This window comes from Parambassis ranga, chromosome 9 (genome assembly GCF_900634625.1).
Source record: "Parambassis ranga chromosome 9, fParRan2.1, whole genome shotgun sequence".
Classification (NCBI taxonomy): Eukaryota; Metazoa; Chordata; class Actinopteri; family Ambassidae; genus Parambassis; species Parambassis ranga.
The window spans coordinates 9,522,929-9,550,886 of NC_041030.1; the positions used below are offsets into that span (position 1 = coordinate 9,522,929).

Genomic DNA, 27,958 nt, shown 5'->3' on the forward strand with positions numbered 1-27,958 from the left:
TGCACACACACACACAGATGAGGCATTTCACCCTGAGGGTAGAGGGCTGAGGGTCAGTTTAGTGATATCTGCTTTTGCTCCAACTTAACTCTGAAATCCTGCAGCTTCATGAATATTGTAATGAAGTGCATTCACTTCAGAGCTCTCGCTGGTCGATAATGGTTCAAGGACACTCACTCACACACACACACACTGCTTCACCATATTCTGCCCTGTTAGTGTGCATCTTTATCCCTCTGTCTTGATACAGACAAATGCCTCACGCCTGCTCCTCACGTGGGGGCAGCACATGTGGTTATATAAATATATATATATATATATATATACATGTGCATGTGAACATATGGTCTAAATAAGGCAACAGTAGCAACAGTGATGAATAATAGAAAGGGATAAAAGCAGAGTTAACTGAGCACTTTTTCAGAAATGGTGCTCAGTGAGAACACACCTCACCACACGACTACATTTACATGTATTTAAATATTCGACTTGGGTGCCACTAATGAATTGCAAACAGCGAAATTATGTGGATGATTAGCCATGGGGTTTGCAGTCATGCTTCGTTTTACCCATCCATGCTTTGAAATCTGCTCAGTTTAAAGAGTCCTTTTAAATGAAGCCTGGAAGTGAATTCGTTTTCAGATTTATCTGCATTAACATGGTTTTTGCCCTCATGTGTTGGACATAACTGCACGCACCCATGTGTGTCTGTAGGATAGCAAAGAGAGCAGAGGAGACAACAAGAGTTTGGCAGGCTTAAATGCTAGTTAGGGCGGCTGAGCTAATTAGCCCCGATTTCCTCATCCTAATTCAGAGGAGGAAAGCCTGGGATTACAGAGACAAGCACTTTGTGTGTCAGTGTGTGTGTGTGTCTCCAAAATTGTGTCAAGCTATTGAAAAGTGTTCAGCATGGGGGTTTCAGTGCATTTATCTGCAAAAGTCAACTAATGAGAGCTTTACAAATGTGTTTGTTTGATGCACAGTGAGTAAGGGTTAGAATTGGCTTGTTGTAGTGAGATAATAGTTACACCCCCACCCTTGTGGGGATGAAAAGGAGCTTAAAAGTACGGGACCCAGCAGGGATGCTTCTGTCTTTTGGGAAGCTGTGGCACTGTGACCTCTCGCCCTCTTCACTCTTTCCTTTGTTTCTTTTAGCTGCTTCTCATCTGCCATTTGTTCCCATCTTGCCAGTGAAAAAGCACTCCATACTGGATCTCTTTCACATTCATGTTAAGACACTTCATCTCCCTACATGTCCAAATGAGCCTCATGTTTCCATAGTTTGTTGTTGTTTCTTTATTTACTGCCAGTTTGTTGTTCATGTACCCATGCTGCAGTGAGTTTCCAGGAAGTCATCCAAAGATCTCCTATAAAAAACACAGGTTTTGTGATAATGTTGCCTAGCCACAGGCAAAAATTAATAAATAAAAAAATGCGATCAAGAACAACAACAGCCAATCAAGACACAGCAACGATCCAATCCCAGGCCTGTCTTCCTCCCCTCCCTGCTTCCTCCACGGTTCCCCGAGGTGTGAGGTAACATGTCATACTGAGAGCTGTCAGTCACCATGACACTTGCACAAACACTAAAGTGTGAGGCTCTTCTCTTTTTTTTAAAGAGAAAGTGCTGTGCCAACCCCTTACAGCCATATCAACATGAGTGATAAGTGACACAGCCAACTTCCGTTCACAGAATAACACCTCTCTTCAAACGGTAATTTGATGTGTTAGAGGAACAAGCTGCAGAAACATGAAAAAAAAAACCTGCATGGTGCGGATTAAAATGTCACATCACTGCCTTTTTGCTTCATGTGTATCTTTTAATGTGATTAAATCCTTTTTACTCTATCTCCCACTTAGGGATGTACTTGCAGAGTGTTCTCATTGAGAGAGATCACAGCAGGCTTTGATCAGGAGCTTAGAAAAACCATGCTTCCTTTCCTAAACCCTTGCTCTGTATGGGATTCTTGCTTACAGGAAAAAGCCAGCTAATCAGTTAATAATACTGTATGAACCTGTGTAATAGTCACAGGCTGTGATCCAACCTGCAGTGCAGCAACACTTACTGTGCCAGTAAAGTGCACTGATGGGGTTACAGCATTGCTGTGTGTGTTTCTTAATTCACTAATTGCCCCTTGCATCCCCCAGACAGTCCACTCTGCCAGTTACTCTCATTAATGTTTCTCCATTACTGTTTAATTTAAAGAAGGAAGCAGCTTCTTCTCTCTCTTGTTCCCTTTCTCCTTTGTAAGGGGTTTCTTCATTTTATTGTATACAAAAAAACAAAGAGACAATGTTTACCACATTTCTAGTAAATGAGTGGGATTTTTTATGTGAAGGGGAATTACAATCCAGTTTTTTCTATCTGAACATTGTTTGGTGTTTTGAACACAGCCCATTTTGTTCTCTTTTTGGCCCCCTGTGAGGTGAAATGGAAGAGAAGCAGGAGGGGCGCTGCTGTTATTGGTGTGTTTGCACTGCTTCCCTGCAGCTTGTATGTATACTCTTTTTCCAGCCCACAGTTATTTATGAGTCTGCTCTGGAACCTGTGTGTGCAGCATTTCATAAATCTATACTCTGCAGGCCTGTTAGTTATATTTTGAGAGACCACACACAGTCATAAAGATGCACACAGGTGCACACCCTCACTGTTATCCCTCCCCTATACAACCAAATGGTTCTTAGTCTGTGTCTTCCTTCTCTTAGATTTCTATGTGCAGTACTATATGATAATGCAGACTCAGGTTGAGTGTGCACAGCCTTGTAAGTGCAATCAAGCTTTAGTGTGCCTATAAATTGCTAGAGTGATCAGTGTTTGGCAGACTCTAAGCTCCTTGTGCTTTCTCATAGCTCTAAACAAATTTATTTTATAGCTTTAAATGCATTTCTTGGTGTTTAAAAGTGCACATATATTTACCAATTCTTCTCATGGATGTCTAACATATACCAATGTTTCCCCTACCATGATATTAGGGGAGCATGATATTACATTATTTATCTTGTAACGGCAGCATGTCATTTCTGTCTCTACATGGTCGTACGTTTACAATTCACTGCAGCTGTCTGTGGCATATGCACGTACACACACACACACACACACAGAGACACATGTGCGCACATACAGTTGAGCACACACTCCCACCAGTGGATAGGGAGTGCATGTTGTTTTGCTCACTGTTGTTCATGACATGCTAGTTGGATAGACTGAAACCCATTGACTACGGTCGGTAGTGACACCTACCCCCCCTCCCCAAAGCAACATAAAGCATGATTTAGGACACAGATGTATGCATATTATTTCTCTCTTTAGCACTTTCTCCTCTGACTCCACCCAGTGTGTGCAGTGACCCAGCTGCACACACTGCCTTTGTGTTGAGAACAGCTGGCTACAAAGTCACTTGGACACGGTCTCACTCTTAGCACATGCTGACAAGCACTCGCACAGATATGCACATATTTGTCTGTGCAGGCAGAGCTTAAACAGTCTCTATTGTCAGCGAATAATTGGATGCATAAGCTGTTTGGAGGAGGAGGTAGAGTGTAGTGTGCTCAGGCTATAAGAGCGAGCTGTTCCACTGTTGACTTTCAATAACAAATCACCTCATTGTGACATCAGCATGTTGGCACCTTGACCAGGATACACTGGCAGATTTTACCTTAAGAGAGGGCCCTGGGAGTGTGTGTGTGTGTGTGTTATTGGCAGTGAACAAGCTTGGACTGCTTTGTAGCCAGCAATGCTGTTATAAAAGGTAGCTGAAAACACTCCTGTTTCTGTTTCGCTCTCCCTCATTCTATATCTTCCATGACCACTACCAAACCAGTTCCCTTCACTGCTGTTGTGTGCTGGCATGTCTGCAGCAGCTAAAGTCTGAAACACTGTGGAGACATTGTTTGGTGAATGGGGTCATTGTTTGTGAGTGGTTTGGGTTTGTTGTGTGTTTTCTCCTAATCTGACTCCAGGGGATGTGTACTGTAAATCATTGTTTATGTGTGCCTGCAATGCATTTTACATGTGCAGGAGTATGACTGTGATGTGTGAGCAGGTCTGCTTCCCAACAATCCAGTCTTTTGTCTCATTTCTCTATCCGTCTCTCAGATAATATGCCATTTGTTCATTTTTCTTAGTCTTACTTTCAACTGCTTCTCCCTCCATCCTCAACTGCAGCCAGGCTCTGGGTGTGGGAAGAGAGGAAGAGGGTAAAGCAAGAGGAAAAGTAGCGGAAGAGGGTGGAGAGGAAGGCGAGGCACATAGTTGCGGCTTGCTAATTGAAAGCCAGCAGTTTGGTCAGTAAAGTCCCAGAGTATGGGAGTGGTCAGGAATTCACAAGTCCTGGTTTTGTGTGTGAGCGTGTGCAATGTAGAGACAGAGCACATTTGTGTCAAGCTGAATGTCTACAACCATTGATTGACAGATTGTGGGTGTGTGTGTGTTTCACCTAGTCTATTGTGATACTGTCCACTGCTGCTGTCTCCATCCTTTTTTTTTCTCTGGTCAAACACAAAGGAGAGAGTGAGAGTTAGCTTTAAACTAAACAGATTCATCTACATGGACTTTTATTGTTGTATTTTAAGTATGTGCTTCAAATTCTGTGTATTGCAGTTAGACACCTTTTGAAGAGGGAAATGCAGAAAGTTATTGTGTGTAATTTATGTATTATGTCACATTGTATTACTCGCACTTTATTAAGGAAGGTCTAGAGAGCATGTACTCAAGCCACTTCAAATGCACTCTTCCTCCACAGGTGCTGTGGCAGCAGCTTGACAAATAAATTGCTCAGACATTCCAGTGGAGTGTGTCCATTGTAGAGTTAGAGCCAGCCCACTCGTAGCTCTGCATGGCTGCACATGGGCACAGCAGTACATTAGCAGGTAGATCCATAGCATGGTCACTGTCAGAGTTCAGCTTTTTAACATTTGGTATTTAGCAATAGAGCACCTCAGAGACTAATGCATTGCTGTCAGTCCCATTGTGGCAGCATCAGAGAGATTCATCAAAACAATGCGATTGCTATCCTTAGAGATGAAACAGTGTATACAATTCCTATTCTCTATTTTTTTTCCTTAATAAAACCTCTTCTTTGTGTTTTGCCAAGACTGAGTGAATGAATATGTATTTACTAATCACTTGTATGTTAAACCTAACCTCATGGACTAACCCCATGCTGTAACCGCAGCCGTCTGGCCTGCCGAGGGATAGAGGTCAGAGGTCAGGGGGTCAGTGATCTGAACAGGAAAGCCTGCTCATGCAGAACAGCACATCGTAAACAAACCATTACACACCATCTGCAACGGCGTCAAATCCCCAAGCAGCGTGTGTTTGTGTGTATGTTTGTGGAGGTGTGTGTCTCTGTGATCACACCCGCACACACACACAAGTGAGGATCAACACAGCCAGACGGGGACAGAGAGGTGACAGAGAAGTGACCATCTGGTATCTACTGAGGCTTCAAATTACCTGCGGAAAGGTCACATTACACACATACAGTGTGTCACTGTGATTATTATTATGTAAATGTTTGCAGCAAAGCTGCTTTGTGATTGTTGTGAATGAAAAAAGGGAATAATTTTAATTAATTTTACAACACATTCATCAATCCCATGTTATGACTCCTACTGCTTTAGACAGGCACATATTCTGTTCTAACACCCACCACACGATAACCTCTGGTTTTGAGTGAAATGCATCAAAAGCTAAAGCAATGCTAGCAGCCTAGTGAGGTGAGGTTTATCCCATTTTGCCCTAACATTTACCTCTAGTGGAGATAACAAGCCTGAAATTCACCCAGTTCTTTGGTTTATGATTAAGTACTAAAACTAATGACAGATTGCCATCGGTTGTGCCTCACTTTGTGTAAATTTTGTATGTTAAAACCGGCCTGGGAATCTTTATAGCAGGAAGGCTGTTAATTTTATTAGTCAATAAGAGATGCGGCACAAGCAAACTACTCACAAAGGACAAGAATTTGTTTCAGCTTCACCTATAAAGCTACCTCTGTGCAAAGCACAGTTACTAACAATAAGACATTACTAAAAATACCATGGGTGTACTTGCCTATAATATTAAATGTAGATCTATCTTTGTTAAACAGAAAGTGTGTATGATGTAGATAGGGCAGAATTGACAATAAAGTTGACTTTGACTTCTTCGTATTAGCCTGTTAGCATTGTGACATTATAATTTAGCTGCTGCTCTGTAAGTACAACTTGACAGAGGCTGACATGACAAATGAATTCAGTCATTACTTTCAAAGTAAATTGCCATCTTTTTAATATGAAGCCTTAGTCTTCAGCAATCAGGGCAGCTGTCAGGACGCTCTTGTCTTTATACTGTATATCTGTTTTTTTTCTTCTGTAGAAAATGACTCTCCCCCAAATTATTTCCACGCATTATCATTTGCAGAGCTCTATGCTTCATTACCTCGAAAGCATACTTGCTTATATGCACCTTTGCCCGCATATGTTTTTCCATCCATTCCTCAGCCTTCCTCCTTCTGGCTCATCTTCCTCACCCTCGTTCTTTATCCTTTCACCCATATTCTGTTTTTCTCCCTCCTGCAGTCCTTTTTCTTTTCTTATTCTTCTCTCTCCAGTTTCCCACCCAGACCTTTCACCCTGTCAGCCCACATCTCCTCCTCTCTTCTCTCTGTCTCTTTTCCTCAAGTCCTCCCTTGTTTCCTCTGACAGCACTGCCTCCCCTCTGTGTCTCTGCTTGATACCCAGCATGCACTGCATCCCTGTTGCCCATCCACCCTTCTTTCACCCTCTATCTGGCTTCTGTCCACACTGCCACCATCACAGTCTGTCAGCCACTCTGGCAATGCCCACTAGTCTAACACCTGCTACCATTCTGAACACACAGTGTGTTTGTTAGGTTGTACTGATTTGTGAAAGATCAGAAAAAGAAAATGAGCTTATCCTCACTGTTGTTTGTGTGTGTAAGTCTCCGTTGTTAGGTCTGTTTATCTTTTACTTTCCAGGTTTTTTTCCCCAGTTTGTTGTACTGTGTTATCCTGACATACACCCAGACGTGTGGATTAGACTTAGATCTAGGCTGCTTGACTTCTATTCTGAGATCCCCAGAAGGAGAAGCCTGTTAATTTAGCTGCTATAAATACAGGACCTCCTCCCAGCAGGTCATACTCAAGACCCACTGCGTGGAAGTGGACTATGTTGACAGCTACTACACTGTGTGAGTGTGTGTGCATTCTTTCAAAGTTGGCTAGCCAGCCATAGGCTCAGTGTTTGCATGGTTTGCAGTGCCACAGATGGACAAGCACATTTGGACACAGCCATTTCTTGTTTGTCCCCTCGGTTTGAATTTCATCTTTTATGGTTACAGGCGGTGGTTTTGTTCAAGTCAAATAACACATTGTTGTCTTTAAAGTTAATTTTTCCACTATTTGAACTATTTGATTAATTACTTGATCTATTAAATGTTGAATGGAGGGCTATTTTATCTTCAATGTAAGTATCTGCAGAGCATCTATCACTCCAAAACCTTTTCATGTGTATACTCATATATATATATATATATATATATATAATAAGCTTACTTACTGTACTTTTATCCACCATCCCTCCTACCTCCTTTTGCAAGTTTATCCCTTGGAGGGGAATATGGCCAACAATAGCTGTGCATGTGTGCACAAAAAAAAGTGACTCATTGACTCTGTTGGCCTTCCTTTTTGTGGTACTCACACGTAATACATTGCAAGTCACAGCATCAGAATATGAAATGTAGATTATAGATTCTGGTACTCAAATCTTTATGGTTTGCAGTCTTGAGTATTGACCAATCACATTTGAGCAGGCTTTGTTAGCCTGCAGGTCAAAGTGTAGAGAAAGAGGCAGAATGCCCCATCAGCTTCTGTGGTAATAAACCCCTTTACACTCTATGACCAGTTGTAGAGTTCATCTTGAAGGTCCAGCTGTGCTAGTTGGAGTGTAAGTGATGACCAGCACATGTTACAGATGGTTATGACTGGGTGAACTGAAACATTTGTCGTCGTCCCCGGACACAGACTCATCACATGACGGCTTCTGTTCACATAACACATGCTGCTCATTGGTGTCATTCATGGCACATTTCAGAACACTGAGAATAGGATCCGCACTTATAGCACAATGAAAATTAAAGTATCAGTCACATAGTTGTCAGTTAAAATTAGGTATTTTTCTACAAAACAAAACAACACTTAAAAACATGAGCCATTTATATTCCCTCTGTAATTCGATCTTCTTGTATAACTACTGTAATTTCTTTTCAGTCAGTGTTTATTTGAAGGTGGTTTTACTTGTGCATTGTGTTAAACAGCCACACTGTAGCTTGTACATGACTTTAAACTGATCATTATGTTCATCATAATATGACTCGGTCGTGCTGAGTGAGAAATCACCTCCTTCCTTTGTCAGTTGTTGTTGAAGTGCTTGTCAGACTATTACTGACAAGGTTTTAATGGTTGGTGGTCTGCTTTAGTGACTGAGTAGTTGGATCCATGTGTGTGTGATTTACAGCTGTTAGTGTTACTTTCACTCAGAAACAATGTGGTTGTATCCTGAAAAAACTAAGTGAGGTTTTTTTCCCAATACAGTGGTTATTTAGGAATTATGGGAAAACCTCATTTTGCAGTGCACTCTGTCCAAGCCAGAATCTGTGTCCAAATATGGACTTTTATGTTGAAATACCATTTATTCCTTTCTCCTTCTGTTTAACAAAGTGACTCATGCTCAGACACAGACAGGTAGAAAGAAGAAAGAAAGTATGGGGAAGAAGAAAGGCTGATTAAGGACAGTGAAGTGGAACGGATAGATGGTGAGAGAGGCGATGGAATAAAAAGAGTGCTGAATGTATAAAAGCTTAAATGAAAAGAATGAAAAATTCATAAGAATCAGACAGAGAGGGGGAGAGATAAATGAGAAATATCTAAAGTAAAGGAGGGTAACGTGCATTTATCAGGAAGAAAGAGGGCCAGGAAAAGAAGGCCAACGGGAGCATTAGAGATTATTTTGTGAGGAGAGTGATGTTAATGTATTGCTGAAGAGAAGCAGGCAGGTACAGCAGCTAGACAGATGTGCACGATATTTGTTCATTCAGTTATAATAAGCACATACTGATATAGAATTATTTATGTAACCAGCTCCTAAATGATCTGCACTCACCAGATTGAAGCCATTTATGTGCAAAATGTACAACTCAAGGGTGCCTCAGGTTTAAAAGAAGGCCAGCACTGACACTTAAGGTTAATACATATTTGCTTTTGCTTGGTCTACGTTTGGATTCCACACGTCTCCTGTTTATGTTCATGGATGCAGTAATAGATACAGCTGTCCTGCACTGCTGACAGTGTGAAGTGCAGATTCTGAGATGTTTTAAACTCTGGACAGCATCACTAGAGCCTGACAGTCTTGAGGACTGAGGCACCATCATTGTGTGTTTGTGAAAACGTGTGCATGGGTCCACATATTATCCTCAAAAACCACACAGCTCTCTTGCCCCCAGATACTTCACTCTAATATTATTATTTTTGTATAATAATATTGCAATATGTTTGAGAAATCTATTTGAGAAAAGGACCATAAGTGAGAAATCACTAAGTGCGTGTATGTGTGTACGTTTGTGTGTCTGGGGCTTCTCATTTGTTCTGCAAGGGTTCAGTGTTTGACAGATTCATTCTTTATTCTCAAACCTTAAATCTTCTGCTCCCACTGTGTGTGTGTGGTGAATAAGTAAGTTTGCACTAAATGATTCAACATTACGTGTCTGCACAGCAGGGTTGTGGGCTCATCAGCTGCGAGGGCAAAAGGCCAGGCGTACACATACACACACCAGTGAGCACAGAAGGCTTTCAGAGACACACCTCTCTAATGCACCCAGAAGAAGCCTGTAATCCACTGTATAGACTTCTTTCCATCTCTATCTGTTCTTCCTTCTTCAGATGTATCATTATCCATCATTTAGCCTCATGGTGCTCACACTGCCCTCTCTCCACCACCTTTTGCCCTTGCAGGATAGTGACATTCAGAAGAAGATTGACCATGAGATCAGGATGCGCGACGGAGCCTGCAAACTGTTGGCTGCCTGCTCCCAGAGAGACCAGGCTTTGGAGGCGGCGAAGAGCCTGCAGACATGCAGCACTCGCATCATGGCTTACATGTCGGAGCTGCAGAGGATGAAGGAAGCTCAGGTCATGCAGAAGGTCACGCGCAGGTCGTCAGATGCAGGGCCTATGGACGACAGACTGCCTTGTAAAGGAAAAGTGGCTATCTCAGGTAAGTAACAACTATTATAAACTGTGTTATACTTATAAATCTGTGATGTGGCCATTGTCAGCCCTTCATATCAACTACACAGCATATTGTCTTTTGAATATTAATGTAAATGTGTTTTAAAAGACTTAATATGCAACAAAAAGAGGGACTAAAAAGAAAGCTTACATCATTTCAATCTCATAACTAAACACAGAGCTGCTCTTGTCTGGCTCTCGGAGGGGGCGTCTCCTTCTCTTTTTACTAACCGTGAAGAACATCACTGCCCTGCTCACTGCAGAGATATAATTAACTTCAGGGAGCCAGACAATAGGAGTAAAAATTTATTGATATTGTATTTGGTTTTAAAGCACATTAAAGGTGAAGAAAGGAATATTAATGACCCGTAAGAAAGGTAGTGCATGTGTGTGTTTGTGGGTGGGGAGGTTCACTGGGGCACCGCTGTGTGTCTGGTACCCAGCTGGAGAGTGTGCTACACACAGAGACAAGACGCACAGTCAGTAATAAGCTGTGGATACTTTAGCCAGTGTGGGCAAGTAGACAAACACACAGACACACAAATGTACTGTGTATCAGTGAGGGTGATTAACATTTTTGTGGTCTAATCCCCTGTCTGTTGTCATTACAGATCTCCGAATCCCTCTCATGTGGAAAGATACAGAGTACTTCAAGAACAAAGGAGGTGAGGAGGCCACCTCTGTGTGTGAAGGAATTCATTTCGGCTTATGAATGATTCATATCTGTAGGATTTATTAATGATAAGCTTCTGAGGGAGGTGGCCTGTGGATTCACACAGTTGTGAAATCAAATGAATTACAAAGTGGCCGAATGAGTTTGTGTGTGAAAGGTTTTTGGAATCACAGGAGTGGGTGTGGAATTCCTCGTGACTGCAGACATCACCTTTTGTCCCAAGCCTCAGGGTGAAACACTGATGAGGATTTGTTGATTCATATTTCAAAAAATATGTTGGCCTAGAAGACTCCCGCTGAACTGTGGAGGCAGACCATGGAGTATTTCATTTTTCTACTTCTGCAACGTCTGGAGCTGATCGCTACAATCTCTTGCAGCTTTACTATTTATCTCTGTGTTTTACAGGACACGAGAAACTCCTGGCAGCACAATCTGACCTAGTGTCTGTCTTGCTGGCACTGAGAAGCATTCAGGCACTGAACTGGGTCATTATTAGTAGGGCAGGGAATACTTTAAGGGAAAACAAATGTAATCTGTTGCGCATTTAAGCCACTTAAGTATCTATAACCCGGAGCATCCTTCTGTGAATCAGGTCATATTTTAATGTCTTTTCGGAATTTAGTGGCGCTCGGAAAATATAACAGCAGTCATTTTATTTTATTGACTATTTTCCACCCCACCTCCTCTTGATAAAGTCAATGTGGGTTAACCCCCATGCAGCCACTATAATAGTCTCAGTGCTCAGTCTCTCCCCTGGCAGCTTAAAATGGAATTAATCTGCATGACCTGTGCATGTAAATGAACTCTAGAGACAGGTAGTAGACTCTTAACAAAGCTTAATGAGGCTGTTAGTCAAGGTCATTAAGCATGCGAGGCATAAACTGAGCCCCGGAGGTAAGGAGGAGTAGAGTATGTCCCTTTTCTCACTTTGTTTTAGCCAAGCGTGTTGAGTTCATACTTGGAATAATAAGTATATGTGTGTATGTGCCATAGACCGGGAAGCATATAAGCAGCAAGAGAGCATGCCATTGTCAGTTGTAACCTTGAATTTTTATGTGGAAAAATATGAATTTGAATTCAGAAGAGAAACAGAGATGCTTCAAGATGCTGCTTCATACACATGCTGCACAGGGACTTACCCAAAACTCCCCAATAGTATCAGTGTATATTAGTCTCTTTATGAATAATGTGTATTCTTTGTTTATTTGCAATGAGCACAGAAGGCAGGAGTTGCAGCTTTCCCCTGACCACAACATTAAATATTGCTTTAGTAGCAGCAAAACTCCTTCGTAGAGATTGTTAGCAGAGCTGGCCATTGAACTGGAATGAACTGGAACTAACAACAGAGCAAGCGGTTGTCAGCCAGGTGAAGGAGCTGATCTTCTTTCAAGCTTCATGTGCCCCGTCTAGCCTCTGGCTTCAACACTTTCTTACTTCACGGTTGCAAGTGATGCTGTTTTGGAGCTGAAAACGAGTTTTCAAGTGATGCAACTGAATGAAAGCTCTTGAGACGTCTCATAAAATGTGGTATTTCATAGATTTTCTTCTCTTCCCTCCACATTTTAGAGCTTCACCGGTGCGCTGTGTTCTGCCTGCTGCAGCTTGGAGGAGAGATCTTTGATACAGACATGGTGATCGTGGACCGAACGCTCACTGATATTTGCTTCGACAACACCATTGTGTTGTAAGTCTTCTGTCACAAAGTTAAAACATGTCATTAATAATATAGTAGACTAAATTATTATGCTAAGTAAACCAGAGTATCCTATTGGAGATCCCCCTGAAATATACTTCAGATTGACTTTAGAGACTCTGTGGGTACGCAAATAGTAGAATGTCATTAGACGAAATAATAGGTTGAAAATGTGATCCTGTGTGTGTTTTTTTTTTGTAGTAATGAAGCCAGTCCAGGTTTCGAACTGCGTGTTGAGCTGTATAGCTGCTGCTCAGAGGATGACTACTCTGCAGGGAGCACACCAAGGAAGCTAGCCAGCAAACTGAGCTCCTCACTCGGGCGATCAGCTGGGAAGAAGCTCCGGGCGGCCATGGAGCCTGGGCCATGTAGCCCTGTGAGCAATGGAGGTGCAGCCCCTCTCCTGCTGCCAGTTCCCTCTGTAGCGTAAGTGTGTAGACTAAATAAAGAGGTATTGCGCAGGCTGCATATTATCATGCATACTCATACTCACTTCTTTCTTGTGTGTTGACCAGGGGCCCTAAGTACCACCTCTTAGCTCACACCACTGTGTCGCTGTCACATGTCCAGGACAGCTTCCGTACGCACGACCTCACCATATCAGGCAACGGTGAGTAGCAGCCTCCATCAGTCTGTGCCCTCAACATCTTTCTGTTTCCTCTGCCACATCAGCCATCTGTCTATTTTCTGTCCCTTTCCCACCCATCAGTGTCTCATGTCTTCGCCTTGCATTCTAATAATTTCCTTTAAACCAGGCCTCCTCCTCTTCCCCCTCCTCCCCTCTCCGTCTCCCCCATTTTCTGTGACAGACAGCCATTGTCAAGGTCACAGCAATAAAAGCTGTGCTAGTGAGGTGACTGCTGTGTAAATCTGTAATGATGTGGGCTAACAAGGGCCCAGACCCTCAGACAGACAGGCCCCTAGTGTTTTATTCATTGGCCCTTCAGCCTGCTGTAAAGTTTCATTGCCGTACTTCATGACAGTCCCTGCAGCTGCCACTCTTTCACACCCAAGTGCTTTGTTTGGTGTGTTTGCAGGAGGGCAGTGTGACGTGGGGATGAAGTGTGTGTGCCTGTGCGTTTGTGGATGCAGACGAGGCTTTTGAATGTCATGCGGGTATATTTTGATTTATTCATAGTGTTTATTTTTTCTCCCCATCCATCTCCTCTGTCCCTGCAGAAGAGTGTTCGTACTGGTTGCCGCTCTATGGCAGTATGTGTTGCCGCCTTGCAGCTCAGCCTCACTGTATGACCCAACAGATGATGAGTGGATGTTTGAAAGTTAAGGTAAGTTGGCAGGTGTGCACACTGCACTGATGTGAACTGATCCTCTAAGGATTTAACAGGTTTTTGGATTTTGTCCTGATATTTATTTATATTTTTTATCCTCCCACATCCCTTCTCTCCTTCTCTTGTTGTTTCTTTGTGTTTCTTTTATCCCACTTTTCCTTTACCTCACAGCAGTGTGGAGGTGACCTTCAGAGTTGGTCGAATGTGTACGCCGTTCTAAAAGGAACAAGCCTGTTTTGCTACCACCGGCAAGAAGACGTGGAAGCTAACATCGAGCCGGCATTCACCATTGGCATCAACAAGGTCAGCATATTAAGAGAATGGAGGTGGAATAAAAATCTCTGTTTGTGGATGATCCAGCCTCACAAAAGTCATAGTTGTGTATTTTTGGTTGCACCTGAGGCATTGGCAGAAAAGATGTTGAACCAGGTTTGTGGATTGCTGCCAACTGGTAGAGGGAGCCTAAAAAGTAAATAAGAAACTCTTCTCTCGTCTTGGCCTTGAGCAAGGTACTTAGCTCTTGGAGGTCAGAAGTAAAACACTAAAGATTCCAAAAATAAATCTCCTCTGTGTCTTCATGAGCTTTTGTGAGACACGTCGGTCAACTCTGTCCAATCAGGAATCATATTTTTCTCATCCTTTCATTTTTCCAGTTGCACTGCCAGTCAGGTTCTCAATCATCTTATTTCCTGTGTCTGTGTCTGAGGGTTGATGCCTGTTGGGGATTCTCATTCTTTCCATGGTGACTCATTCAGTCTTTTGTGGCCTCTGACCCTCAGCACACAGCTGACCTAAAGCCAACTCGGTTAGATCAGTTCTGTACAGTATGATCTAGTTAGTCAGCTGTCTCCCTGACTGTGTGACAAATGGCTGAATGGATCAACACTGCCATCTAGTGGTTAGAAGCAGACTTGGACACATGTGAGCGACAGTGTGGAGGTGGGAATTGGGAGTCTGCTCCTTTTGTTGCATAATTGCTGAAGGGAAATGGTTTGGAAGAAAGCTAATTGGTGGCTTTATTAATGAGGGCTCATTTTCTTTGGGGATGTATAATTACAATTATTGTAGTGATCACTTGTTGCAGCACATAATTTTGTTCATTCAGAAGTGCTGGTTTACATTTCTCCACTAATCATTTGGTGGCAGTTGATTGTATTTCTTTTTTGATCTTGTGTTTTAGGAGACCAGAATACGTGCATCAGAGAAAGACCCTCACAGTAAAGTTCAGAATATCTGTATCAGTAACCAGTATGGAGGAGAAGAGGTCACACACACTCTGACCACAGACAGCCGTGAGGACACACACCGCTGGATGGAGGCCTTCTGGCAACATTTTTATGATATGAGTATGTGTTCGATCTGTTATATGTGTGATTTACACCCAGTGTATGCAGACATATATGTTAAAAAGGTGCTTGAGTCAGCATACAGCACAGTGGTCTTCATTTTATCTCCTGTGTTCAGGTCAATGGAAGCAGTGCTGTGACGACTTAATGAAAATTGAACTTCCGTCGCCAAGGAAACCGGCTCCTGTCACACCAAAACAAGGCTCTCTGTACCACGAAATGGGTAAGACCTCTCCCTGAATATGCTGCTGAGAACATTCAATCTAAAGGACGAAACAAAGCAGGGAGAGAAAGCGCTGTGTTTGCATTGCATGTGACTGCTTTTAATTCCTCAGGTGCACAGGCATGAAAGAGGCTGTCACAATTACATTTTCCTCTCTGATAATCTCACACTCACACTCTGCTTTACTTCTCTGTAGTGTGGAAAGAACGGGTCTTATCTCTGACTTGCTGACTCACTCTGTCTTCTGTTTCTCTGTCCCTGATTTTCCCTGTGTCCCCTGAATCCTTGGCATATTTTCTTTCCTTTTTTTATTTCTTCCTTAAAATCCATGACATTTTTCCCACCTTTTTTGTTCTCTCATTATTCTTTTAACATTGATTTTTCTAAAATACATACACCAACCCATTTTGATTTCTGTCCTGGCCATCAAAACACCTCCATCTGTTGCACACCTTCTCCTTTCCATTTCTCCTGCTGGTTTTCCTAACCCCCACCCCTCTGGCAGCCCCTCTAGCCGCACCCTCGTGTGAGGGTCTTCTGCTGCAGGATAACGCTGTGTCTGCTGAGATTCGTGCTCTGCTCTCGTCCTATTACAACGACAGGTGAAGTAACAGGAGAAGGGCTCCATAGAAAGGATGTTGTGGTGAATGTCATAAGAAGATAGCATGATATAATTTTAGGATCTGCTTTAACAAGGGCTCCTGGGGTGGCAATTTAAAAACAAATCTTGCCTCTGCAACTCTTTTTCTCTTGCTGAACTCAAGGATACAATTTAACAATGCTATTTCACAGTTTCTGTTCAAAGTTCAGGCGTTATCTACCGTGGTATAATAATGACTTTTGCTGCTATTCTCCTGCAGTTATTGAGTCATCTGATGACCTCAGCAGCACGGTGTCAGACATCCTGGCTCGGAGGATGCAGGAGCTGGAGCTCCGCAGTCATTTGGGCACTTCTCCCACCTGGATGTCTGTGTTTGAGGAGAACAGCACCAAAGGCGCTGGCCGCCCTCGTCACTGTACTTCTCGCCTGTCTGGTCACAGCCCCTGCACCCCTCATCGCCTACCCCGGAGCCCTGTGAGCCCTCACCGCTGCCCTCAGCTGGGTGTGCTGTCCTCTGACACGAGTCTGACTTCAGACAGTGACAGTCATTGTAGCACCAGTCCCTGCTCTCACCACCACATCTGGCCTGAACCTTCCTCAAACTTCTCTCTCTTGTCATCTTCCCCCTCCCGCCTGAGGCCACGCACACTTTCGCTGGATGCGAAACTCAGCACCCTTCGAGGAAGAGGGTACGGCGGAGGAGGAGGAGGGACCTTCCAGTGCTCTTGCCAGCCTTCCTCGTCGTTGCTTGCTCCTTTGCCTATCTCCTCTCGTTCGCCTCTGTCACAGCGCAGCACACAGACCACGCTCTCCTGCTCCAGCTCCACGTCCAGCAGCAGCTCCAGCAACAGTGAGGGCAGCCACAGCCCTGAATCGTCTGAGGGAATCCCCTTCTCGAGGCCGTCCCCAGCTCGCCGCAGCCTCAGGAACCTCCGGGCCAGACTCGATCCTCGCAACTGGCTTCAAAGTCAGGTGTGAACTTGTGTCTTGACAAGACATTTTGTTAATGCCTACAGGCTACAGTGCTCATTAAACTGTGGTTTAACTGGCTTCATACATGTGAACTAAACTCAGGCAGTCTGCTAAGCCACATGCACAGCCCTGAGGAGGAATGACTCTTGCCTGCCTCCTAGTGGAGGTTGGATTGTGGAAAAGACCCTCCTGGGGAAAACTGGAATGTCCTCTAACACAAAAGACAGGTGACAATCACTGCAGGAGTCTGTGTGAGTTGCTGGGTTACCAGAATTTTGAAGACTGTCCAAAACTACATGGGAGGTACTCTACTTGCTTTTAGATATAAAGGTAATGCTGCTTGGGACAAGGTGATGCTAAGGACTTGCTTGGATACCTGCCACACTAGTCTCCATCTTTAAAAATCTAATTTTGAAACTGGAACAGGTTTTATTTAGTGTTCTGCGTCTGCCACCCTGCAATCATCTCTGTTAGCGCACTAGCCGTGTTTTGACTGGATCCCTGTTATAAAGGTTAGCAGTGTTTATGCTGAGGAGGCCTGTCAGCATGAGGCAAAAAAATGAACATGCATCAGTCCAGAAATTTCAAATGTTCAGTGTAGAGGGAAGAGTCGTTGTTTGTTGCCTGTACTGTGATACCTGCGTCAGTGTACTTACCTAATTATTCACACACCACAACCATCTTTGTGGGTCTCTCGCTGAAACGACTATGCACCATTTTGTTTTTATGCATGACTTGACTTACTGTTCAAATGTTTAACTACTTGAGATCATTTCAACAATGAATCTGGTGAAAGCTTAGCCTAATGCAAGTGCTCATACTTACTGTACTGGTTATGACTGTGATTTCTTCAGGGTAAAAAAACGTATGCTCTGGTCTTTACTTTTACACATTCATCTGCACACGAGTGACAGACTGCAATCAAAACCGGGTTATAGATACTCAAACTGATGTTAACGTGATATTGAAAAAACCCAAGCCATACTCAAATATTCTACCACACTGCCCTCTGCAGTATTGTAGGTTCTCATTATATAGTGAAAATATGAAATATGAAATTTGACTATTCTACTCTAACATTAGCTTCCAATTTGACTATAAAACGATTTGTTTACACTGCCACCTGTTTCCTAATTATGTTAGTGGTTGTCAGTTAGACAGCTTACAGTGGAATCAAATCTTATATGAGAGTCGGTGCAGTAAAGCCTTTTTTCCGTCTCTGTTGTTTGTTGTGGACTTTGTAAGCAATTCCCCCTCTCGGGACTCAGAGCTCCATTTTTCAACTTAACAACCATTTTTACTGTCAAATGCTCAAAAGACAACATTTGTTACTGTAAATTGATTTTTATAAGTTAACAAGTAAACCTCCTCTCCTTTGTCTTTTGTTATTGATTTTGTTACAAATGCAGCTATATTGATATCTGATTATCATTATGCTAACAATATGATGTGCAGATCTTTAACCGTTAGGTAACATTTAATGTTCAAAAAAAACCTTGCAAGAGTTTTCCCACGTTAGCAGGCTCTTGGTTCTGCATGTACGCCACCCTGGATGGCGAACATGAAACGAGAAATGTGGAAATATGTTTAAATAATATAACATTAATTATAATAAATGGTTTATCAAATTTAACTGTGCCTCATTTCTTTTTTCACATCTGCATCTGTGTTGTCTAAAAAAAATCTATTCAGTACAAATATTTTAGATGTGGATTAAAACATTCTAGAATGATAAATCTTATATTTTACATATATTTTACGTTCTACTAGGTATAAAGATACAAGATATTCTCTGCAGCAGAAGTCTGAGACTATAGACATACTGCTGTTCATCAGATTACATTAAGTACTTTGAACATGTGATGGATCATATTCCATCCTGTGCTGTTCTGCTTCTTTCTCTCTCCTAGAGCAAATCCCAGTGGAGATCCACTCTTCTGTAAAGCAATCCACAACCTGCAGCAGTCTGTGCCATAGAGGAGTCCAGATCAGCAGGTAAAACAGAGACTTTTATTGTCAGTGTTGTCATATAGCAAAGCCATAGATTAGCCAATAGTACAAAGCATTAATACAAACATAGGAGGTAGTTGACACTGAGCATTGTCGTATGCATAGAGAAATGCTATTGGCCATACTGACTCCATTTCATATGTCTCAGAGGAGAACCCGAAGCTCCATGTGTTATGTTTGTAGTGCAGAGTTGTACCATTGTTGTGCTATTGTAATTTCACATCAGCTTAAAGTATAAAATCATACATCTAATCATACAGAGATAAACATATGCAGTACATATCCATCGGTATATAACAGAATAACACCAGTAAATATTTTATATTTTATGCTTCATTTAATGCTGATTATTGCCTTATGTAACCCAATAGTTGCATGTTTCATAAAGTTTGGCAATTATACGATTTCTGGTGGATTACATAAGTAAATGACCAGCCATACATCAAGTAACAAATAAAAGAAGGCCTTCTTATCCTCACCATTTTAGTCTTGTAAACTAAAACCTTTTTCTTTGTGCACTTGTGCTTCTTCCTCTTCCTCCAGCTCCATGGTCCCCTCTCATCAGCAGGCACTCCGCGGGTTGAAGGCCCGCAGCGCCGCCCCAGCCAGGGTGCGCCAAGCAAATGTAGAGAACTTCGCAGGGCATGTTCCAGCTCTGCTGATATATGTGGAAGCAATGCGGTGGAGCCGCTTTGCACCGAAAGTGTTGTAGTGCCCTGGGAGTACTTGGTCCACCTGTGTTATGTATTTTATAATATCAATATTTCATAATGATAAATGACACATTCCGTTTGTGCAGCATTTCTAAGTCTATGCCAATCCTCATAACTAAAGGTGCAATGTGTTATAGATCAATGAATCTGAAACAAAAAGTGGATCAATGGGTGAGTCTACTGTGTGTTTTATGCGTTACCTGTTCACTGTCCACCAGCCCCACTAGACGCTCACAGCTGCTGATGTAGTCACTGACGCGGCTGTAGGGCAGCCAGTCAATCATGGCACCATCATACACCACATCTCCACTGAAAAGCATCTTATTGTCACGGTCATGGAGGCAAATGCTTCCACGGGAGTGACCGGGCATGTGGAGCACCGTCAGCTGTCTGTCGCCTAAGTTGATGACATCGCCTAGAGAGAGAGAGAGAAAGGAAGAGTGAGATTATATACAGTGTAACTTTAGGGCTGTTTGCAACAGTTTCCTATACTTCATCTCATGTCAGCATGTTGTGCCGAATCAGCATGTCACCAATTTGGCTCAGTTCAGGTGTCGCACACTGTGACGAAAGGGTAACTAAGCCACCAGATATTGCAACTGCACTGCAGCAGTGACTCTGACACAGCACAACAAGTCAGTGTATTGACTGACAGAGCAGAAATCACACTCCACATGTATACAATAGAAGCTAACAGATTCATTTCTGGACCTCACTAACACCCAAAGTTGATTGGCCCAACTGTAACTGTGTGATATCTGTGACAAAAGATTTGTGCAGCAAATATTCACTGTAGTGATGCATGCTTTCAAAGTATTTGCCCAAATTGCTCTGGATGAAGTTTATGATTATTCTACATAGTCCTGATTTTCATCTATCCACAGTTACATGTATATGAAACAGGGCAATACTCCACTAGAGGATGATTTATCTAACGGAGGCAGTGTGGTGCCTGTGGGAAGCTTTCCATAACTGCACAGAGTCTGTATTTTCTTTCGTTTAAGTAACAAAATCCATCACAAAGTCATCAGTCATGGCTTAAAATAGACCAGCTCTGCAAATGGTCAAATATTCTCTCAGATTATTGATGTACTTTTTGTTAGGGTGGGCATCTCTACACTCTTTGCATGTTATGTAATAAAACACACCAACAGGCATTGCCCCTCACTTCATATTTTGTACTATGATAGATACATTATATGCATTATTTTCTATACTAGGAGGTGTGTTTGTGTGCATTTAGCTATTGTGTCGTTCTTGGTCCTCTGCCAAATTCATGGTGCGGTAAGTCCTCCCGGGAGGACGGAAATGACTCTGCATGGCGTACAACGTGCACCAAATGACAGTATCGAAAATACTGCTGGTCCATTTTAAGTCCAGGTCTTTGATCACACATTCCCGACCATGTAAAACGTCTGCAAAGGCTGCCGCTCACACCTACCCTCCTGCAGGATGTGTGTAGGCTGCACAGCCTTGACTTTGTAGTGCCTTGCCCTCCATCCTGGACTGGGCGCCTCGGCTATCTCCCTGTCGCTGAGCCAGGTGACCGTCTCGAAGTTGTCTCCGTTAGCCAGGGCATCGACCTCTGCGCTGTGGACGCCCACCTGTTGGAACTGATGCAGACCGCCCGAGTGGTCGAAGTGGGCGTGGGTGGCGATGGCTAGTAGCGGGTTCTTCCTCTGTGGGTCTTTTCCGAGCAGCCCCTTGGCGTCGATGTACTCAGGTAAGCTCCTCAAGCCCAAACCGGTGTCTATCACCACGTCCTGATGGGTGCCGCGCAGTAGCCAGATGTTGGCCCGGTTATCCGACTGGTAGAAACGCTCCTGGATCCAGAAGAGTCCGTCTCCGAGCGATTTGTGAGCGTACCAGTCGGCTGCAGACATCCCAATTCATGCACTCGTCGAGGTCAGCTTCAGCGGGATGTGCGCTGTCAGGTAATTTTTGCGGTGAGCTGTTAGCCTTTTAGCTAGAGGTGATGTGTTTTCATTGGGGTTATGCTATGGTGGCCGCCGACACACCCTTGTAGGAGGAGAGTGTGCTCTTTGGGCAACAGGATCGATGACGGAATCACTGGCTGAGCTACTATTGGTCATAAATAAGAGACGCCTTATCTTACGTCACACGGGGAGGGGCTAGTTAAAGCCACATTTACGCATGCTGAGTATGGTGAATGGTTGCACACAGGTTTCTAAGCCGGTGTTAGCAAAGCCATACAAATCCACTGGGTTTAGATGTGATTTTAGGAGTTTGTGTGCTAAAAGACAGATAAAGCTAATTAGCTAAATGTTAAGGCTAAACAGAGTCGACAAGTGAAAACACGGACAATCAGGGAGGGCTAAATGTTGTTGTGTAGCCCTGAAGTAGACAAGAGTTTTAAGAGCAGTTTCCTAGCAGTCATCTAGTGAGTATTCTAGCTTTGCTGTGTTTGTGAAGGCGTCTCTGATGCAACGCTTCAACACGGGTTAACACTACACAATGCAAAGTCATAGTAAAGGCGGTGGAAGCTGGCGCACATTAACTTGTATCAGCACGTGTTTCAGAGTGGTGCTGAATGGAGACATGTGGACTCTGTGTTGCAGGTACACACACAGCCTCCTGCAATCATGGCAGGCAGAGGCCGTGGAGTGGGCGCTTTTACCTTCAACATCGAGGCCCTAGGCATCGGCAGGGGCAGCATGCCAGAAGCCAGGGTGGGGCCCAGCCCGCTGTTTCCAGTAAGTACCCCACTCTCACACACACACAAAGATCCCACGGTGACATTGTATAGAACATATCACATTTCATGACAATAACTTCACCTACTAAACATCAAAATGTACGAAACCCGGAGATGGAAGAATTCTGACTGCACTAGTATAGGCTGGTTTGCCATTGTTTGTTCTTGACCATAACAGCTTGCAACAAGGGAGGAAGGGATTTGGCCATGTGTGCAGTTTCTAAACAGCTTGTAGTGGTGCATACCAGCAGTAACCAGTAACATTTAGTAACATTTAGCTCTGGATGCCAAGCTGAAAGAAATTATTTCCTTTTTTTTCTTCTTCTTTTTTTTTTACCAGATTTAAAGCAAAATTTGAAAACATAAATACTAAAGTCACTAATAAGTAGATGTCAAACATGGTTTTATAAAAGGCACACACTTTGAATTGTTGTTTGGAGCTAAATGTGGCAAACTTACTGTTGTAGCCACTTTATTTTTTCATTTTGTTTGATTTTAGTTCTGATGTCCTAAGAAACAGAAAACAGGAGGTACATCATTTTAAAAAAAATAATCTTGATTATAGCTGTAGGTTTATTACATTTACAATTAACCTGCTGCAACACTAAAATTAATGTGCAATCTGTCTTTTGCATTTGCATCACATGCATTGTGCATCTGTTGTTGACTTGTGATTGTCTCTATCCAATAAAACCTGTCGTATGTAAATGAATTATTTTTAGCTAAGTAAAATAGCTGTGAACAATGTCTACTCATAAATAACACTTTCGGGCTTGTAGCTAAAATCATCTAATCTATTCTTTGCCTCTGTTGGAAGAGATGATTGTTTCGTTCCAAAATAACTGTGCTCTTCACTTGTAGTCTGTTACATGTCCTGATCTCCATCACATTACCCATCCCTCTGCAGAGCACAGACTTTAAACCTGTCCCACTTAAAGCCAGTGAGGACGAGGACTACATGCTGGCCTTAAAACAGGAGATGAGGGGAACAATGCAACGGCTGCCACACAACATCAAGCTTCAGTCCAATAAATCGGGTGAGGAGAGTAACACATTAGAAACCTGACAGTGAAGATAATGCAGCTTTTAGGAGGTGAGACAGTTAATCAGGGTCCTATCTAGGAGGAGGAGAGAGGCAGATTTATGGCAGAATATTGAGTTACAGTCCCTGTCTGATCTAGTTTTAATATAATCTGTTTGGTATATTTCAAAGTGTGTTTAATGATGGTCTATATTTTTACTCTATGGAATGTCTTAAATATTGTCATATGCTGTATTTACAGTGCAGTGTGAAAGTAATTACAAATGGTTAAGAACATGATAGATCAAAAGCACTCAATGGCAGAATTTGTTCATGTTTCAATTAAAACAGAAGTGGAGAGGTACACTGAGAGATACCTGAAGCAAAGCCAGACTGAGGATGAAGAGTGGACTCCAGGTACCTTTATACATTTTACTTTACTTAACTTTAGTTAACTGCAGAAAAAAAGATAATGTAAATACTATTCTTGATATTTTAGACTGGAAACTCTTTCCTAGAGAACTGATGCCAAAAAAGAAGCAATCTCGTGCAAAAACAGGTATTTTAAATCCATTATCTACATTAATGTAAAGGAATTTCATTCTATGACTGGAGAAATAAAGTCAGTATTTCAATGCAGCAGGCACAAAGAAAAAAACAGTGAAGATAGCATGCAAAGATGCAGCGGACGTCCTAACTAAATTAGATGTAAGCTTCTTTTCACTTGTTTGTTCTATGTTTACCTATTGATAATCGCATGCACTGTTACAATGTTGTCCCCATGTTTTTTGTATACCCGATGATGTATATTGGCTTCTTAAGCTATGTCAGATGTTTTACACATAATGTTAATGTGTCAGGAACTGGCAAAGAAAGACAATGAAAAATCAGATGATGAAACTGAAAAGAAAAAAACAGGGGAAGAGGATGGGGAGGATGAAGTGGAAGCAGAAGATTTTGAGGAAGAGGATATTGAAGAGGTTTGATTACAAATGTTACTAAAGAAGCTGCTCTATTTTTGTTTATACAATTTTATTTTAAAATTAACATACTTTACTAATGTTTTCTATATTTCTTTACAGGATAATGACTACATTGAAAGCTACTTTGACAATGGGGAAGATTTCGCTGCAGACAGCGATGATAATATGGATGGTGAAGCAACATACTGAAACAAGCAAGCATGCATTCACAGCATGTAAGTCTTTACATTGGTTAAATGTTGTACAGCGGTCAAAAAGTTGTTTTGCAGAGTGGTGCTTTTGTGTTGTGTGACAATGATCATAGTCTGAAGGTAGCATTTTCTTTCATGGATTGTAAATAACAAAAGCAAAGGTATGTGCAGACTTGCAATAATTTATTCAAAATATATTTATTTATTCTCCAGCCTGTAGCACATTTCCACAGGTTGAAAGGCACATACTGTTAACCACAAAGGATGCTCTGATGTCATAAAATATCAAGTGAACACTGATAAAATAAAAGGGCTAAATAACAAAGATTGAAAGTTGTTACAATTATTACAGGTGTGAATTATTGTGGGAATATTGTGCATTTCCCCATTTCCTCACCATGCTCTAAGAGGTTATTTATAGAGGTTATAAAAAAATGCAGTTCTCTCAAGGCAAGCTCAAACAAAGACAGTTTCAAGCAAGTTTAAATTGGGGAAAAAAAATGGAAACATTTTAACTGGTATCTCCCAATACTGATAGTGTATGTAAAGACTAGTGCTCATAGTCTTTAAATAAATTAATTCTAATTAACAAATACTGTTGGAAAATACACTATTACCTAACATGGCTAAAAATGCAGTTGTACCAAACTGAGTAAAACTGCCTTAATTCCACTGATTACTCATTGTTGCTGCTGGGAAGCAGCACGGGCGTCTGCAAAAAACATCACAAATCTACTGGATACACTGACAACAATATCAGAGTATCTAGTCTAAATGTGACAAAGGACAGCTAGAACCATTTTCAACTCAAGTGTTTCTTGTTAAAAAGCATGTAAATGCAAATGGACCGTCACATGGAATGTACTCTTTAACCAGGCTTGTCTTGCACGCTGCCATCAGGTTTTACAAGAACCTCATAGTACAACAGATAAAACACAGGCGTGACGATGCCAACAACCAGCATAATGACCACAGCAGTCCACCATCTCATGCCCCAGTCTGCCCCATAGTAAGGGTCCTTTTTCGGTGTTGGTTTATACTCCACTTCTCCTAACAGAGGTTGTTGTTGTTGTTGTAGTGTTAAGGATGAAACAACCTCACTGAGGCTGCTTCGAGATGGTCCTGTGGATTTCACCAGTTGCTCAATGTCTTTGTCCTTCTCCATGAGGAATCCTTCCACGCTGTCAGTAGAGGAGGAAGAGTCTGTGGAGGACTCAGCAGGCAGGGACGTGACAGGTGATATCTGAGGCAGGCGCCTAGCGCCCGTTGGAGAGGCAGATAGAGGAGCAGAGGCGTGAGTCTCAGTAAGGACACTAAAGCGCCTCACTGGGATCTTTACTGATCGCAAAGCAAAGAAGTCTTGCTCTGTCAGGAGGTTGTTGGCTCGCTTAATGTCAGCCACCTAAAAATAATACAGAAGAAAGATTAATTTATACACTGCTTACAGACTTAAGAATGCCCTAAAATCCACAGTTCCCTGAATATTCTGAAATCAGTGGACCACTGGATTATAATCTTAATTTTTTTCATGTGCATAATAAATATTAAATATATTCAGCTGTCTACAGGGCATGTAAATCCCTTGTACCTTTTTTCTACATAAACTGCAAAACAGCATTACTATTTGAGCCATTATTGATGTAAATATCGAACTGTTTTTTTAAGCAACTTTGCTAATACTTACTGAGCAATGGTATTGCAGAGCAATACTGTTCAGGGTGTCACCCTCCTGGATATCTCTGGTCAGGTAGATAATATCATCCATTCTCTCTCTGGAGGTGCTCCTCCGCAGTCTCTCTTTACCACGTGGCCTTAACTCATAGCTTTCCCCATCCTCCTCCGACATATCATTCTCTGAGCCGTTGTTTGCAAATAAGTATGCATGACCGCCATTGGCAGGCTGCACCATGGTGGCTGACTGGAACCCATAGTGCTGGCTTCTGCTGGACATTTTTCTTCACTGTGCAGCAAAAGAAAAAAACATAAAAATCCAGTGAGAACAATGTCATCCCTTACATAAGTTTTAATAACAAGCCAGAAAAGTGAAAGAGGACATATAAATAAGAATATATCCCACAATAAGTGCAATACGTACAGTAGATAGCAAGTGTGTGTACACTTCAACTAATTTTACAAAAGAAGCAGTCCTGGCCTCTGGCAGTCCTGGAAATGTAAATTACAGTTAGGGTGACCGTCTCATTTGATATGATCAGTAAACACAAGAACATCTAAACCTAAATGTGGTACACGACCTGCCACTAAAAGATCCATGTTCAAAAGCAACACATACTCAATAGCAATTCATCGATTAGGGTCTGAAATCTATAGGCCGCTTCCATATTTCCAGAGTTTAGCTGGTGGCAGTATCCCACCCTGGAAATGTTGAAGCCTTCTGTTTGTGTATTTGTGTTTCGCTGTCATTCCTTAAGACGGAAACTATCAGTAAAACACATCTTATCGGGAAATTTAACCACCAGCCTGTTCCCCTATCACAAGTGTGACGCAATTGTTATGAAGAAGGAAGGCAGCCTTTTCTCCAAGTTTCCGTTCAAACTAATTGCAATACGTCTACAACAGTGTAGAGCTAACCACCTTAGCAGCAGCTATTACTTGAAGGTGTCAACCATAATCACACTAATAATGATCCTCTTATTCTGTGTTAAACTAGTGTCGCTCGCAAAGAGTTATGGTGGCTAAAACGCCTCGGTAACGAGTGCTTAGGCAAACGAACATATGTTACACCACAGTCTTACCCTTCACGGTGTAGTCGCGTTACCTGACCAAAACAACGAATAAGAGTAGGAACAAGTTAAGAAACGCGTCTGTTCACGCGATTATTCGGTGTTTCCAAGAATTCGTGCGAAGTTAGCAAGCTGAATCCATCTGTACAGGCTAAGCTAGTGCTACCTAACGTATATGTTATGTAGCTAATGTTAGCAGCCACTGCAGCGTGCTCGGTGGTTAAAAAAAACTCTACAGCAAGTCATCAACAGCTGTCTTTACCTAAAGAGTGAACACCGGTCGGTTAGTTTCCATCAAAAATGTCCATACTCCCACAGGCTTATCTCCGGACTCTTCCTGTCCGGGGTCGGTCCGTTACTAACCTGCTAGCTAATGTTCAACTGCTACCGCTCACGCCACGTCAACAAAACGATTACGTAATTACGTTTTACGCATACGACTTCAGAACACCTCTATTTGGAAAAAAATGACAAAGTGTTTTGTTAGCATCCCGCGTTTCCGT

The 27,958-nt window shown here is 42.3% G+C and overlaps 4 protein-coding genes across 8 annotated transcripts in view; 2 read left to right on the top strand and 2 right to left on the bottom strand.

Moving 5' to 3' along the window:
• The window catches only part of rtkna (rhotekin a), a 47,366-nt gene extending 28,653 nt beyond the window's left edge, over positions 1–18,713 (top strand). For 3 of the 4 annotated variants that reach the window (XM_028414846.1, XM_028414847.1, XM_028414848.1), the window contains exons 2-11: positions 10,008–10,269; positions 10,895–10,948; positions 12,523–12,640; positions 12,851–13,075; positions 13,165–13,259; positions 13,829–13,935; positions 14,110–14,241; positions 15,119–15,284; positions 15,403–15,507; positions 16,368–18,713. In XM_028414846.1, the coding sequence (XP_028270647.1) occupies positions 10,008–10,269; positions 10,895–10,948; positions 12,523–12,640; positions 12,851–13,075; positions 13,165–13,259; positions 13,829–13,935; positions 14,110–14,241; positions 15,119–15,284; positions 15,403–15,507; positions 16,368–17,086 (1,983 nt within the window). In that variant the 3' untranslated portion in view covers positions 17,087–18,713. Of the gene's footprint in view, positions 1–10,007; positions 10,270–10,894; positions 10,949–12,522; positions 12,641–12,850; positions 13,076–13,164; positions 13,260–13,828; positions 13,936–14,109; positions 14,242–15,118; positions 15,285–15,402; positions 15,508–16,012; positions 16,344–16,367 lie in introns of those variants that run through there. The other variant, XM_028414850.1, reaches the window with a different exon arrangement.
• Positions 18,714–19,068: 355 nt separating this feature from the next.
• Positions 19,069–21,818, bottom strand: mblac2 (metallo-beta-lactamase domain containing 2). Its single transcript, XM_028414633.1, has 3 exons — positions 21,245–21,818; positions 20,004–20,218; positions 19,069–19,825 (listed from the first exon to the last, which is right to left on the bottom strand). Exons 1-3 carry the CDS (start codon positions 21,684–21,686, stop codon positions 19,652–19,654), a joined length of 831 nt encoding a protein of 276 aa, XP_028270434.1. The 5' UTR covers positions 21,687–21,818; the 3' UTR covers positions 19,069–19,651.
• A 122-nt stretch (positions 21,819–21,940) lies between these two features.
• On the top strand, positions 21,941–24,819 carry polr3g (polymerase (RNA) III (DNA directed) polypeptide G). The gene is made up of 8 exons (XM_028415198.1): positions 21,941–22,204; positions 22,383–22,517; positions 23,427–23,556; positions 23,892–23,957; positions 24,040–24,099; positions 24,181–24,248; positions 24,401–24,520; positions 24,623–24,819. Exons 2-8 carry the CDS (start codon positions 22,407–22,409, stop codon positions 24,710–24,712), a joined length of 645 nt encoding a protein of 214 aa, XP_028270999.1. The 5' UTR covers positions 21,941–22,204; positions 22,383–22,406; the 3' UTR covers positions 24,713–24,819.
• A 77-nt stretch (positions 24,820–24,896) lies between these two features.
• lysmd3 (LysM, putative peptidoglycan-binding, domain containing 3) lies at positions 24,897–27,874 on the bottom strand. 2 transcript variants are annotated; one of them, XM_028415197.1, is made up of 4 exons: positions 27,718–27,874; positions 26,810–26,877; positions 26,399–26,674; positions 24,897–26,116 (listed from the first exon to the last, which is right to left on the bottom strand). In XM_028415197.1, exons 3-4 carry the CDS (start codon positions 26,663–26,665, stop codon positions 25,583–25,585), a joined length of 801 nt encoding a protein of 266 aa, XP_028270998.1. In that variant the 5' UTR covers positions 26,666–26,674; positions 26,810–26,877; positions 27,718–27,874; the 3' UTR covers positions 24,897–25,582. The 2 variants fall into 2 exon arrangements, with proteins under 2 accessions (XP_028270998.1, XP_028270997.1); XM_028415196.1 differs by lacking the exon at positions 26,810–26,877 and having other exon boundaries at positions 27,718–27,872.
• Positions 27,875–27,958: the final 84 nt, after the last annotated feature.